Source organism: Gadus macrocephalus, chromosome 22, assembly GCF_031168955.1.
Source record: "Gadus macrocephalus chromosome 22, ASM3116895v1".
Taxonomy (NCBI): domain Eukaryota; kingdom Metazoa; phylum Chordata; class Actinopteri; order Gadiformes; family Gadidae; genus Gadus; species Gadus macrocephalus.
The window spans coordinates 18,160,822-18,176,127 of NC_082403.1; the positions used below are offsets into that span (position 1 = coordinate 18,160,822).

A 15,306-nucleotide genomic window follows, 5' to 3' on the forward strand; every position below is an offset into this window, starting at 1 on the left:
GGGAGAGAGAGAGAGAGAGAGAGAGAGAGAGAGAGTCTCCAGCACTGACCAAATCGCTCCTCTTTGCTTCCCTCTTTGTCTTCAGTTTCTCTTCACTTTCCCTGTTTGGTGAGCACTGACATTTTGTTCATGTGCAGGATAATAAAAAGGTAGCATATTATATATTCCATAGAAGATCCCGGTAGGAATTAGAGGCAAACCTTGGATTGATGACAGATTTATAGTTTCTCTATGGAGGTTGTACGACACTTATTAGACACGTCGATTTTTCTGCATTGTCCTAATAAAACAAAGGTTTCAGGCTAGGGATTATCTTTGGATTCAGCTTTGGAAGGGACAAAGTGTGTCTGACAACTTGCAGATGATCTGTTGCCTTTATTTTTATCATTACATTCCACACATTCCTACCAATTACTTGTATTAAGTATTATTTATTGACCGCAGGAATTCTCAAACTTGAGGTCACGACCCAAAAGGTTTGGGTTTCAAATAAAGGTTATAGGTTTTAGGTTTAGGGTTTGTTCTGGGTTGATATAGGTGCATGGGTAATGTATAAATAAATATGGACTTTGAGTAAAAAGAGGAACAAAGAAATACACACATATTCCATTTATCATCGATCTATAACATCTTACAACAGCAGGGAACATAGCGTGCCTTGGCTTCAGAGGGAATTAGATCAATATTCTACAGCCATGTTAGTCTAATGCCGGTACCCACTGGACTGGAGAGAGAGAGAGAGAGAGAGAGAGAGAGAGAGAGAGAGAGAGAGAGAGAGAGAGAGAGAGAGAGAGAGAGAGAGAGAGAGAGAGAGAGAGAGAGAGAGAGAGTCATTAAGTCACAGTGAGAGCAAAAACTGATCAAAAGGCTGAAGAGACTTGAGAGATTGTATTAAATTTATTTCATGGCAGCGTTAATAGTTTGATCTTTATCAGATTCTAAATAAAATAGAAAGTAAATACTGCGGTAGACTTAAAGTGTCATACTGGCCCCTAGACTATCAAGTCAGTAGTAGGTTTGTCCTTTAACTTAATTTTATATAGATGGATAACGATTTCTTATTAAGGTAAAAGATTACTTTTATTGATAAAAATAACTGATTTTGAGAAAAATAATTTGGGATTCTATTTTACAATCTCACCACCAAGAGTCCAGACTCAACAGGGGGAATCACACCTCACAGTGGATCCCCTGGTTCTCCATCTCACAAAGAAGAAATTACAATGGGGTCTATTTAACAAAGCCATTACTGTGCACAAATAAACTAACAAACTAGTGTCTCCTCATTGGAACTGTGTTGTGAACCTTACCTCACACTTGTCTGCCAACCTTTATTTTAGCTTCATAAATTATAAATACATTTAAAGGTAACACTTTACAATAAGCAGCTTCAATATAAGCATCTTCAAATAAAGCTGCTTAATTTGAAGATGCTAACATTTGAAGCTGCTCAATTACATTTTAAGTTCTATTTAAGCTTCAAATTATGATGATTCTATTGCAGGACGTTTAAATATATTATGTTTACATACTTTACATTTCCTTTTAGTTTAACCATGTATCCCATAACAGCAAAGCACATCATAAACAATCTCAAACAATGATTTAAGATGTTTCTTACATCTTTAGCAGCTTGGTTTTAAGCTGTGGGGTAATTTATGAGAACCTATTGGGAATCAAGGACTCCCGCAGCAGGAGTAAGTTACAGTTGAAACTAAACATCTTACACCCTCAGCACCAAGAGTTAAGACTTCAGATGGGGAGGATCTCATGTCCCAGCTAATTTTCTGACTTCTTCATCCAACAAAGAAGAAAAAATGATGGGTGCATTCACCAAAACTATTGATAAACTTAATTCTGTTGAGAACATATCCTCTCTCTCCTTGTCTGTGGCTAACACATGAGCTTTAAAGTTTATTAAATTAATAGCAATAAAGCAGCTTAAGATGCATTCTTGCTGCTTAAAACCGGGTTTCCCTTTTAGGGTTATATTTCAGGGTTGATTTAGATTCCTAACCTCAGGGTAGGTATAAGGGGTTTGCTTTTTGGCTTTAGAAAATTGTCTCAGTACTCTAGGTAGCAAAGAGGAGCAATATCCATTTGCTCTCTTTGGCTGCACCTTGGTAAAATAAAACAGTATACTGCTACTCACACAAGGGTGTTGAAGAGAGTCTGTTGCAGTAGCTCTGCCATACCCACTCTGGGGCAACAACCACTGCTGGCTAATGGAAAACGCGTCACTAACTGAGTCACAACATTCATAATACTGAAATGCAAGGGCTATGAGTGGGCCATAAGCTCAATCACCTAATTGACCTAATTTGTTAAAAAGATATGGGGCCCTATCTTGCATCCGGCGCAATTGACTTTCTCACTGGCGCATGTGTCGTTTCTAGTTTGCCACTGGCGCAGAGCGTTCTTTTCCCTCCTGCGCCATGCGTTGGTAAATTAGGGAATGATCTTGCGCCCCAAGGGGCGGTTCGGCGAAAGGAGGAGGCGTGTTCTGGCACAAATGTTCCCTGGTGCTATGTTGCAGTTTCAGAAATCACTTGCGCCACAAACCAGGAAATAACAGGTTTAAAGTCAGTGGCGCGTTGTTCAGATGCTATTTTAAGGGTGCATGCATAATGTTGCTTGTGCACCTCGCGCATACACTTTGCTTCTCTCATCTACCTAGCCACACATTCTTGGTAAATTATTTGGGACAGCTGATGCAGCGGTAATAAGTTGTACTTTTAAATCAATGCATCTGCAAACACCGTACAGCAAACACATATTTTCTTGACACAGACATCGTGTACATGCCCATAACTTTTAGGATTGATGGATATTTGATAGTGAGAAAACATTGTTTTACCGCGAGTGAGTGTTAAAAAGAATGAATGAATGCGGGCGTGCGTGTGTGTATGTGTAAAATAATTAATGAATGCGGGCGTGCGTGTGTGCGTCCATCTGTTTAAACACACGCAAACTAAACACGTAACGCATAATACAGTCCATGGCAATATATATTAACTGGGGGACACATGCATATTAGGAACACAAGTCGATAACGATAGTGCACATAATACTGATAAGAAACGATGTTTATAATCGACTGCGTATATCATTAAATTGAACCACAGTTACCGCATATCATATGTGTGTTAAGTTTTCTTTGCCAAAATGTATTTGAGGGCTCAGTATTTCTGAAATTATGGAAGAAAACCTTATTCCATGTGTGAATTAGGCAATATTATTTGGCCATAAACTGAGCCATTTGAAGTTTGAAATTCATGTGCATCTGTCTCATCTGCGACTGTAGAAGCGCTGTCAAAATATCAACTCGTCAGATTCAAATGCGCTCATGGCTCTTAAAGGGGATGGGAGCTGGCACTCTCTTGGTTTATTGCACGTAACGCCCAAACCACACTACGGGTAATTAGGCTACTTCAGACCAACCCTTTTTAGATTTGCGCCAGGCGCAAGAGTCATTTTTGCGCCGGTAAAATAGGAACATCGCCATAGAACCGCCCACAAAGCTATTTGCGCTTGGCATTTCTCACCTGCGTTTCAGACTGTCAAAATAGGGCCCAGTGACTTAAAAGACATTTGTTTAAATTAAACTCTTTGGAGATCTTCGAGATGGGGATCTTTGAGATTGCCTCATTAAAAATGAGGTCTACTTAGTTTTCAATCCAAAAATTTACTTCATTAAATACTACTTATACTTCTTAATTTAAAACACTGTTAAGCCCCTACAAATAAGCATGTGTTTGCCACTTAATATGAAATGTTCTTTAATAGCATTAGTTGTATAATATGTAAGGAACAATGTATAGAACGCTGGTCATTATCGGGAAAATAAGCCCAGACAGGGCGAATCGGACACCGGCGCGAACCGGAAGTGTTGAGCTTCGCTCTGAAGGGGCTACGTTTCGATAATGACCAGCGTTCTAGACATTATTCCGCTTATTACACGGCTACTTGCCGAAACGAAAAAAAACTTGACATACCATTCATAGTGTTGATCAGCAGAGAAATAGTTTGCAAAAGACGTTGAAGTCGCTTAAAAACCGAAAACGCTGGGGTTGATAACTTACCGGACTACTTGCGGAGTGAGACGAAAGACGTGAATCAGAGGCAAAAAATCCACTTTCCTTGACAGCGGTCAATATATGCTCAGCAACGGTCAGTTTTTAAAACACAATTGACTGCTAGAAGTTGGGAAGGCCCATTCAAGTGATTGGAGCATTCTACAGCATTAAGAAGAGCCGGGTAATAAAGTAATAATATTTTCTAAATATGTTAGAAAATTGCACAACTGCTGAAAAAGAAGTGACAGCGGTCTAAGTAGTTGATCAGATGTTTAATTTGTGCTTTGTGTGGTTGCAAGAAAAACACAATATTTTTAACGTAATAATTAATAGATCCCAGACGGCTGTTTGATTAGTATGGTTGCAAAGCAAACACTTGTTTGTCGTAAAATTTGGAAAAACGTCACCTGTGTATTTAACGAAAAATTTGATAAATTATTCGGCTTTCTCAGGAGATAACTCAAATTACATGTAATAAAACAAAACATGAGTCTCCAGTCTCCAAGGCAGGTATTAACATATTTATTACACCGTAAAGAGAACAATACCAGAATTATACTGCAAAGATTCACAGACCAACAGACCATAGTTTACAGCCCCAAAAAAATATACAAAATAAATTTGAAAGTAAAAGAAAAAGGGAAAGAAAATGTCAACAAAAAACCACAGCTCTGACATATCCCTCAGGAAAAGCTGTCAAGAAGACCTCGACGCTGGCCGTTGTCTCCCTGTTTCAATTAAGTATTGCACAACAACTTCAAATCATCAAATCATTTGAGTTTCCATTTTTTTGACCCTCCTAAAAACGAACTTCTTCTCAAGAGGGCCCTCCCCCGCCCCAAAGCTGTGCTACCCCCACAACCCAGTTGGACGCTAGTCTTCACTGTTTGCTGTTAAACACTGTCCATCCAAATTCCCAAATGACCAGGAAGTTGAATACCCACTGCCAAACCCGTTCCCTCACCAATTGTGAAAAACAGGCATGCTTAAATTCATAGCCTTTTTAAATTATTTTCTTTACAAGCGTTGTCTTTTTAAAAGCCTTCCCCCACTTTCAATCACTTCAGCAATATGTGAAAAAGCATTGGTTCAGTGTGTATCTTCACAAACAGAGAGAAGAGTGAGAGGAAAATAAGAAAGGGTGAAGGGGTTTCAAAGTTAAACGAGTGAAAGAAATAAAAATAAGATTTCTCATTCGTGACCCTTTTTTCGACGGGACTGCATTTGAATTCGACAGCTCTTCTCTTCAAATTTGCACATATCTTAATTTGTTTTCAAACAATTCAAAACGTTGATGTATCTCAGAAACGCCACAGGCATAAAAGAACATAACACAAGTATTTTTTATTAAAATTTTTATCTTTTTCTTTTGTGTAACATTTTTGTTCCCTTCTGTTTGTATCTATCAATGAGGTCTGCATTGTTACCAAGTAGTGATATGGTTTTGCAGCTGTATGAGCTTGACTTTGGATATTGTTTTATTTTTATTCTTTTTAATTTTTTTATTTTTCCTGTTCTCTTGTGCCCATTTGGTTTCGACTAGACCAGTATCAGCGTGGCGACTGCTCTTATCGTGCTGTAAGAGGTAGACTTGAGACTTGTTTGCCACCGAGGAATTGGCAGCAAAACACACACATAAAGGAGGGAAGAAAAATAAAAACTGTTCAACATCTCCAAGAATTATCGAGGAATAACGCATGTCATCTTTTCGTTTTTTTGTTGTTTGTTTTTCTGTTGATAAGCCAGGTTTTAGCCCTGATGAACGAAAAACGTACGTTATTTGTTGGTATATCTTCGAATACACTGATGTGAAAGACAGCTTGGCTATCTCGTCACAGCTTCTGAGAAGTATGGTGTAAAACACCCTTTTTTGGATTTGGTAACCCTTTTTAAAAAAACAAGCAGGTGTTCGTTTGGTGGATTTAGACAACAAGGGAGAGTTGAGGAAGAGAGGAGATTGTGGGTAATTAAATAAATGCCCAGAACCTTTAATGGCCTCCCATTGTTCCTTGAGGTCAGAATTCAGTGACACGCTTCTGTATAGCACCGAGGTGAGAAAAGGAGCTGTTTTTGTGTCAGGTTGAAGCGCTCCCTCACTGTCAACTCAAAAGGTTTGTTGGATTTAGCATTGGTAGGCTTAAAAAAAAGGTTTGTTAGGATAGGCTTATAAAGTGGAAATGTTTGCATCCCCACACTAAAAAGAAAAAAAAAAGAAAAAAACATATAGAATGAAGCTGTCCCATATTGCCATATTTTGGGATGACAGACTTTACTGCTTTAAAGTTTAAATGAATTTATGATCTATAATTTAACTCAATGGGTATGTCTCAGAAATAATTAGTGTTTAAGTGGTAGTGGTCATTATTGCTCCAGTTCAAATTTAACCTTTGCTGCAAAACTTTCCCATAATGCTTTCATCAACATCATTTTACAACATAAGATGTCTACCACTGGTTTGCACAAATCCAGAACCTTTTCAGATAGAGTTTAAGTAACAAAGTGTAACTAATGGTGATTTTTTTTCTTTCTCTTAATGAATAAAGCCACAAGTTAACATTATGGAAATAAATAACAAACAGTCAGAGTGAATTTACCTCTTTTGTACATAATCTAAGTCAGGATTTTGGTCCTTGTTGTCGGTCTTTGGCTGTCTTCTGTGGTAATTGTATTTTTTTTTATCTCTTCTGCTTTTATTGTTTGTAATTTGGTGCAATGTTAAAGCTGTCAATTAGATATACACCTTGGAATTTGGAAAGCAATGTTTTTAAGTAGTTTCTATTTTTCTGTTGTTTTTGTGTGGTTTTGTGTTTTTCTAAAAAATAACATATATTTAACCAACGATCATAATGTGCATGCACTGTCAGTTACTCGAAAACAAAAGAAAGAAGCTACCACAGCTTTCTTTAGCATGTTGAGAGAAATATGTTTTACAATTACTAAATTTTGTGATTTTACATTTACCCAACATTACAAAAAAAAAGGAAAAAATTCACAGATCAGATACACCAGCACTATGTACAAAGAATTGGTCTGTGGAAAATGGCTCTATAACAACAAAACATTTGTGCTAAAAACAAAAGAAGCATGCTGAAATGTCCTCTGTGACAGTGCAAATACATTGATGTACGTCCCTTGTACGAACATTTAGGTTAGCATTCCGCGTGAAACATGCTAGCTTCTCAGAAAAGATATGGGCTGGTCTCAAGTAGCAGCTCTGAGATATAGCTTGTCTTTTCTTGAAAAAAAATGGGAGAAGGGGAGGATAAAACATGGACACCAAGAGATCCACCACCTATACACAGAATAGAAAATCAGCCCAGAAGTGGACAACACTTCTGTTTCTCTTATCTCTTTTCACACTAGCTTGAGAAAGATAGAAGGGTTGAGAAAGAGAGCGGGATAAGGGAAGTTCTTGTGACGAGGTCGGGTGCTATTCGTCGTCACAAATATCCAACACAGATACAGGAAATAACCATTTTGCCACACCATGTGACAAAAGTGTTCCACACCATGACATCTACAGTGGAAAATAGGAAGAAGCAGATGAAGAACAACAACAAAAATCATCTGTTTCCAGAGCATGGGTTTGGGAAGTGACAGGAACGTTAGAGGAAAGACTTCCTGTTGTTTGACCACAGCCGTTCTGCTTTCCTACTGATGTGAGGAACTGAACTCCTCGAGTTGTCCCGGCAAAATTTGCACAATTGAAACCTGTCCTCGGTATATCCATATACATTTTTGTGTGCTGCTTGTTCAAGAAATGGTTCATTTTTACACTGTTCCAAGGAGACAGCTTTGTGTTTCCCGGCCCACTGACCTGGATATTATTCGAAGTCAGAGGGAATAACATTGCGGCAAACATCTGGATTTCCTCGCAATATGCTGCACATCTGCCTTTCCTTGGCAGGTCTCGCTGGGTAAGAGATCCAGTCCAACCCTTGTGTCTTTCTTTCTGTATGTCTGTCCGGCATACTTTGTTTGGCAGGTTATTTTTAGTTTTAATACCTTTCTTTACATACAATGTCAGTCGCTAAAAGATTAGCTATGCTAGCTAGTCAAAAGTCCTTGGTATATTGTTTGGTAAAGTGTCTTCTTGAGGTCAACATGTTTCATGTCCCAGGTTTAGGAGGGAAATAATAATAAAAAAAATACTAATAATAAAGGGTCGTTCTTCTCTTGAGCTCCCTTAGTCTCTTATGTTCATATTTACACCAATAAAATGGAAGATAAGCAACAATGATGTCAACAATAATCAGAACAGCCACGACAACGACAAACAAAGACAACGATAATCAGCATAGTAACAATTAAAAGGGACACCAATAATGAATAATTAAAAACAAAGAATATCTTTGTATATATAAGTCAGGGCAAGTCAATATGACCCGAGTATGGACCTTCTACTCCTGCTGCTAATGACAAAGGGAGCGCAAAATAAAATCGACCATTCTGTTCCTGTTCCCACCTGTTCAGCATCTTTGAGAGGCAAATTGAGAGAGTTGTGCTGCTTAGAATGGCGTGGGGGGTTTCACAGTCAAGAGCACAGGACCGATTTTTTTCTTCTTTTTGGCGCTGTCCGTCCTCCGTCTCGGAGTCCTCCCGCCTCTATTGGCGCGGCGTTCCGTCCAGGGCCGTGGTCAAAAGGGGGCCCGGAGGGACCGAGCACAGGGCTGCGACAGCCGTGGCGGGCGGGGTGGCCGCCGGGCTCCCGGCACCGCTGCTAGGGGTGCAGGCAGAGGAGCTGACAGGGGCCGGAGTCTCAGGCCCGGGGCCACCCCCCCCTTGCTGCTGGCTGGCCTGCTGCTGCTGCTGCTGCTGGGCCTGGAGGGTCTGGCCGCACACGTGGTGGTGCTTCTCCCAGTCCTTGTGCTGGCAGAAGGAGCCGCAGTAGCGCGCTGTGTTGCAGCCGCTGCACGTCTCGCTGGCCTTACGACCGCAGTTCCAGCAGCTCTGGAGGATCAGAGACGGGGATCATCAAGCAAATGTGTTGATGTGCCGAAAAAGTCAAAAATTCTGTATAAGGTTGTTTAAATCATCTATTGGTGTTGTTTTTATTGTGAATTTGTATTAAGCTAAAGAGTAATGCTAAATGTTCTGTGAACACATGAACAAGTATGAATGAAACCGATATAGGATGAATGCGGGAACATCAAAGTCATACGTGGTTTACACAGAACATATAATTAGCATAGACTATCAAGGTGGCGCATGGCAGAAACAGACATATGTTCCCAAGACATTTAAACAAACGACCACAGGGGCCAGATCTTACGAAATCCATCTTGAATTACACTTAGGGCCACTTTAAATATATCCTGAAACCACAGAGAAACTTTGGGGAGGCGGCGGCATATCCCCAGGAAGCAGGAGTCCATCGCTACAAACAGCTCACAACGCCTGCTTCTCCTCTCTTTTATTTCAGACCTCCCTTTGCCTCCGTCACATAAACATCCCCTCCTGCAATTAATGTCAGCTGTGTGCCACACACCCACAACCACCCTTCACTTTACTGATTAAACGTCAGGGCCTCCCATCGTGATTAGCAACCCAAAGCTCCTTCCATAATTTCCTCCCAGCTGAATTGCTAACACCTCTGTAAACATTCGAGCGGATCCTCTACGGGAAGACGAAAGGGCAGAGGGAGACGCCTGACTTGACCAGCCCAGGCTCTGATCACATGATGCAAGGCAGAACTGGCCTGGCTGATTTGCGAAAAGAGATTTGATGTTAAGAACATTTTCTATGAATTAGATCAATTCTAAACGCTTTCTATGCATCTTTTTTCATAATGAAAGAGTGCGATAGAAAGGTAGGCATGGGAGATAGAGGGGGGGACAGGCAGCAAAGTACCTCAGGCAGGAATTGAACCCGGGAGGGTGAGATCAGGACTAAGCCTTAATGGTACGCGCTCTACCTGGTGAGACACCGGGGCTCTCATCTGCATATTTGTTGACAAATTTGATGACAAACCTCATTCAAATGCGAATTATGCTTGTTTGTGGGTGTATGTGTGGTGTGTGTGTGTGTGCCATGTGTGCATGCGTGCATGTGTAAATATGTGTGTTATCGTTGTGTATTCATGTGTGTGAGTTTGTGTCTATCTATTTGCGTGTGTGTGTGCGTGCTTGCGTGTGTACCTGCCTTTGGATCTGTGTGTGTGTGTGTGCGTTCTTGCGTGTCTACCTGCCTTTGGATCTGGGTGTGTGTGTGTGTGTGTGTGTGTGTGTGTGTGTGCTCACCTCGCTGGAGTCCTCCTGCTGGTTGATGACTGACAGTGCGTCCTCGGCCGCCTGGCGCTTTGCCTCAGCCACCGTGCGCTCCATCTTGGCACGCTCGGTGCTGATCATGTCATGAGCTTTCCGCTCCGCCTCCGATACGGCCTTCTGCAGCTCCGACATGGCCTGCCGCTTCACCTCGTTCACCGCCTCTTCTGGAGAGAGTGGGGCAGCGGAACGCGTCAGCAACACGTTGTCTAATGGGGCGATGGCGGGTGTTATTATCTTGCATGACGTCATACATGTATTGTGACAAAAAAAAAAGGCCCTTGGTTTAACGTTAGTGACGTTAACCGCATTAGCAGCTAACGGCACTTAAAACATTTGTTTTTTAACATTAAGTACATTTAGTAAAACAGCATTTAGGAAACATGGAAGTGCCTGCAGCATCGAACTCTCCAATATGACAGAATATTTGGATGTGTTATTATATTTCCAATAATTTGGATTTTTACGAGAGATAATTGTTAAATTATTCTTAACTAACATATGGTTAAACTCACACAATTGCTTTCAATAAATGAATGAGAAGATGGCTCACAATTTGTCTTTGGAAACCAGAAGAAATTGAATTAAATTAAATCAGTAAGTATGTAAATAGTCGTATATGGAATTCGGCTCCATGCACCTGCCTCATCAATTCTCTGACTTGGTTTGCAAAGACATCCAGGACGTAATATATGTCATGCCAAAGTTGAATCTACCGCAATTATTTGCCTTGCAATAATTCCTGACTAATTAGAGCACATCTATGTCAGTGATTGTGAATTGTTTAATTGGTTACATCTATGGAGGAGTCAACAACCCATTGCCATGCCGGAATTTTTTTAAAAAAAAATAAGAAAAATTACAGATTTCTCGTCTTTATATCAAAGAATTGTGGGCTTGGCCTTTGAGGTAGATGAGAAAACAAGTAAATTCAAGGTTGATTTTAAATTTATTTTTAAGGGGGGGGTATTTTTTTGTTTAAAAAAATAACTTTACCTAAAACCAATTCATCGCAGGTAATTTATATATATATATAATTTTTTTCCTTTTTTTTTCCTTCCGCTGTCTGAATAGCCTCCACACATCAAGCAGCGCACAACTCCACACCCTGCGTCAAGGCAACAGGCTTTTGTTTGCTCCTATCAAGCCTGTAACTTAACTAATTGTATATGCAAAGCAGGCAATTTATATTTAAATTATGCATTTTCCATTGTGATCCCAGAGGCCTGTGCGACAAGGGAGCGAGGGAGGGAACGGCGGCAGGACACTGTGCAAGGTGCTTGAATATTTATCACCAACTGTAAACATTTTGCCCGTTTCAAACAGATGTATTCACCGCAGCATTCCTTTGTGTGAAGGAAAAAAAAATCCTATTTTGAAATCTCCCTGGGCTATATTTAATTCAATCTGGCCTCAGCCCGACAAATAAAGACCTACAAATGAAGTGAAAATAACGCAAAAAAAAACAAAACACTTGAAATAGGAGAGGACGCCAAGGGAGGGAAAATAGTGAAAAGATGAACCCAGTTTTTTAGCGACTCATAATGTGCTTCATTGTCTTCCAAAAACCTGAGTGTTATTCTCAATACCGTAGGGACTCCCCAGTCCATTGTTTGTGCTACTTTAAGCACACACGTTTGTTATCCCCCATGTTTTTTAGTTAGTCGAATCACACACACTACCTCAAGGCTAAGATACGTTTCCTCTCTCGCTCTCAACCTCTCTCCCCTCTCTCTCTCCTCCTCTGTGAAGGAGCAAGGTTGTTAAAGCGGCGTGGTTTGGTTCTTAACCCGCTGCGCTGCGGCAGCGGCCGTGGATCAGATTGGTCCCTGGGTTCCCTTTGATATACGCCTTGTGCATGGAATTGTGATTACACACAGCAAAATGCTTGAGATGGAAGATGGATATGAGCTGGTGGAAAGGGCTGACCAGAGAGAGAGAGATAGAGAGCTGTATGCTGTCTGGCCCATGATACTCAATTCAATTTAAATGCATATTACTTGTTCTGAGTATCTCAAACATCATGCTTGGTCAAGCAAGGGGACAATTTATTTTCTCCAAGGGGCTAAAATAGCAGATATACTGTATCACTGACTGTGAATACAAAGTGGATTTCTTCAGCATTAAATTATTTTTCTTCCTATACCACGCCACTCCCTGTATCGGTTTTTCCAGAGAATTCTTCTGGTCTCAGAGCAAGTGATGATGGTCATTCCAGGGTTTATGCCAAAGACTGTTTTTTATTTAAGACACAAACTTCTATTCTCAAGGTGGCCATCGTTGTGTGCGTGCAACATTGTCGGTTACTATTTATGACGTAGGTTGAAAGATAAAGAACTGGAGTGCCTGAGTGAGTCGTGAGTTATTTTATGTCTTAACCGCCGGATGTACTGTGATAGCTGCGTATTGGTGTCGCCAGCCAGGGTAGTTACTGTCTAACATCATATTTGGAGTAATTTTGTGGAGTGCTGCAGCCTCTTTCAACTGACTACGGTACAGTCTCAATTATAATAAGGACAGATATACGAGGAGGCCACTACTCTGACAGACGTGGCAGCAGGGGGCACACAGAACCAGGGCTGGGATTGCGGGAGCAGAGGGGAAGTTTGATAGAACAAAAAGGAGCAACATTTGTACTTCTAGAAATCTCTCGGGGTAAATAAGGTGGCATTGATGTCCACCTCAAAGCAGAAGTAATGGAAAACACTAATAAGATGTGTGTGTATTTTTGTCTGCGTCCTGGTTTGTGTTTGTTGTGATGTGGGACAGGGAAGCATGTCTCACCAGCTTTCTTCCAGATCTCCTCAGGGACGTAGCCAGTGGAGACAGGCCGATGCAGCATCTCTCTGTGAATCTCTGCACACAGGCAAGCACGCACGCACGGATGCACGCACACGCGCACACACACACACACACACACGCACACACACACACACACACACACACACACACACACACACACACACACACACACACACACACACGCACACACACACACACACACACACACACACACACACACACACACACACACACACACACATACGACTGTCAGAGGTCTGGTGGTTATGTTTGATGAGTGTATATTCAGCAAATAGGGCAATTGGTGGAAGCACAATCTAGAGTAAAATAAAACAGATGGAGACATTTCAAAATAAACCTTATGCCATTCACACACGTGCAATAAGACCTAGGGAGGCACCCATTCCTCTTCTTCGCGGGCCAAGTACAAGTACTTACATTTGGGTACTTTATAATACCATTACAGTTTAAAGAGCCAGTGAACCCACGTTTTCTGCAGGAATTCGAACACTATGAGATTTTAACTCTCATCCTTTTTGGGCTGAGAGTTGTAGGAAAGTGGGTGGCGTGTTATTGCCATTGTTGCGGCCTACGGCAACTTTGTGATACTTTTTTAGTGCCGTCGGTGTCTTTGGGCATTATAATGAGCGACATTGTATATGAAATGCGGCACTCTCTGTAGCTTTATACTATAGGGGTCCGGGAAGCCAAAACCTCGGACACAGGTATAAAATAAATCGAGGCTCAGACGGTGCTTCACCATCCACACACACTTTAGCAATAGCATTATAAAATACGTTTCTGAAAAGCTAAAGTTTCTCTCCGCAGCAATAGCTGCCCAGACAGAGCTTCATCCTCAACACACACCGTGGCGTTATTCTATATGTTTCAGAAAAGCCCAACTTTCTGGTGGACACCCAGACTATCTCGGAATAGGTCTGACGTCACGAAAAGAGTGGGGAGTTCACATAGTGTTTTGGGGAGAATTTCCAAAAAGATAGGATTTACCCTATTTTCCTCTAAATTTGGGACTTAGTTCAGTAACAGTGATAAAATGTAATAAATTACTATGTTGACGATCATATAAGAGAAATCACTACTTAACTACTAATACAAAAATAAATTGGGTTTACTGGTTCGCTACATCACATGGTGTAAAGTGGTATCGGGCGGTTGCATCTGAGAAGTTTTACAAGAACATGAGCATAGTATCGGGCCCGAGTCTGAATACTGGTATTGGGGCATCACTAAATAAAACCCATGCATATGAGGCTACACTATTGAAGTCACAGAGTAAGCAATTACCATTGAATATATATAAACGTGTCATGTTAAATGTCTAAATCAGGAATGTAAGTGTAGTTGCTAGTGTGTCTGAACAATATCCTGTATACAATGAATAAGATATAATATCATGTATTAAGTCAAGTACAAGTCAAACACATTTCATTTCTAGGGCTCTTAATCAAAGTATCAGTCACAAACGTCAAAAATTGCTTCACAGGCCATTTTCTATGACACCCTGCTAACCCTAGCTGTCCAAAGAGTAGAGAAAACCTCCCTTAATTATCAAGCAAGAAATCTTGAGAAAGGAGCTCTATTTATGGACTAGTCCCTTTGGATAAAAGTGCAGACTCAATGACTCGAGCACAGCAGTAAATCTATAGTCCAGAATACTCCATAGGACCAGAGAATATCCCCCCAGTAACAATTGTGACTGTACCAGAGAACGTCCCCCAGTGAAATGTGTCACCAGAGAACGTCTCCCAGTAAAATGTGTCACCGTGCCCGAGAACGTTCCCCCCCCAGTATTGTAATCTGCTTGTGCTTGGCTGCGTTGCGTTGTCATGGTAACAGTGTGTACCTGACTGCGTTGCGTTGTCAGGCTAAAAGTGTGTACCTGGTGCTGCGTTGTCATGGTAACAGTGTGTACCTGGCTGCTTTGCGTTGTCAGGGCAACAGTGTGTGCCTGGCGCTGCGTTGTAATGGGAACAGTGTGTACCCTGGCGTTGCGTTGTCAGGGTAACAGTGTGTACCTGCCGTTGCGTTGTCAGGGTAACGGTGTGTACCTGGCATCGCGTTGTCAGGCTAACAGTGTGTACCTGGCACTGCGTTGTCAGGGTAAAAGTGTGTACCGGGCGTTGCGTTGTCAAGTAAACAGTGTG

General features: G+C 41.2%; 1 protein-coding gene across 9 annotated transcripts in view; it reads right to left on the bottom strand.

Annotated features, from left to right (window-relative positions):
- Positions 1–4,576: 4,576 nt before the first annotated feature.
- runx1t1 (RUNX1 partner transcriptional co-repressor 1) overlaps positions 4,577–15,306 on the bottom strand; it is a 72,391-nt gene continuing 61,661 nt past the window's right edge. For 4 of the 9 annotated variants that reach the window (XM_060042943.1, XM_060042942.1, XM_060042941.1 and 1 more), the window contains exons 9-11: positions 13,124–13,195; positions 10,316–10,548; positions 4,577–9,026 (exon numbers count right to left, since the gene is read on the bottom strand). In XM_060042943.1, the coding sequence (XP_059898926.1) occupies positions 8,682–9,026; positions 10,316–10,548; positions 13,124–13,195 (650 nt within the window). In that variant the 3' untranslated portion in view covers positions 4,577–8,681. The remainder of the gene's footprint in view (positions 9,027–10,315; positions 10,549–13,123; positions 13,196–15,306) is intronic. The other 5 variants (XM_060042947.1, XM_060042945.1, XM_060042949.1 and 2 more) reach the window with 2 other exon arrangements.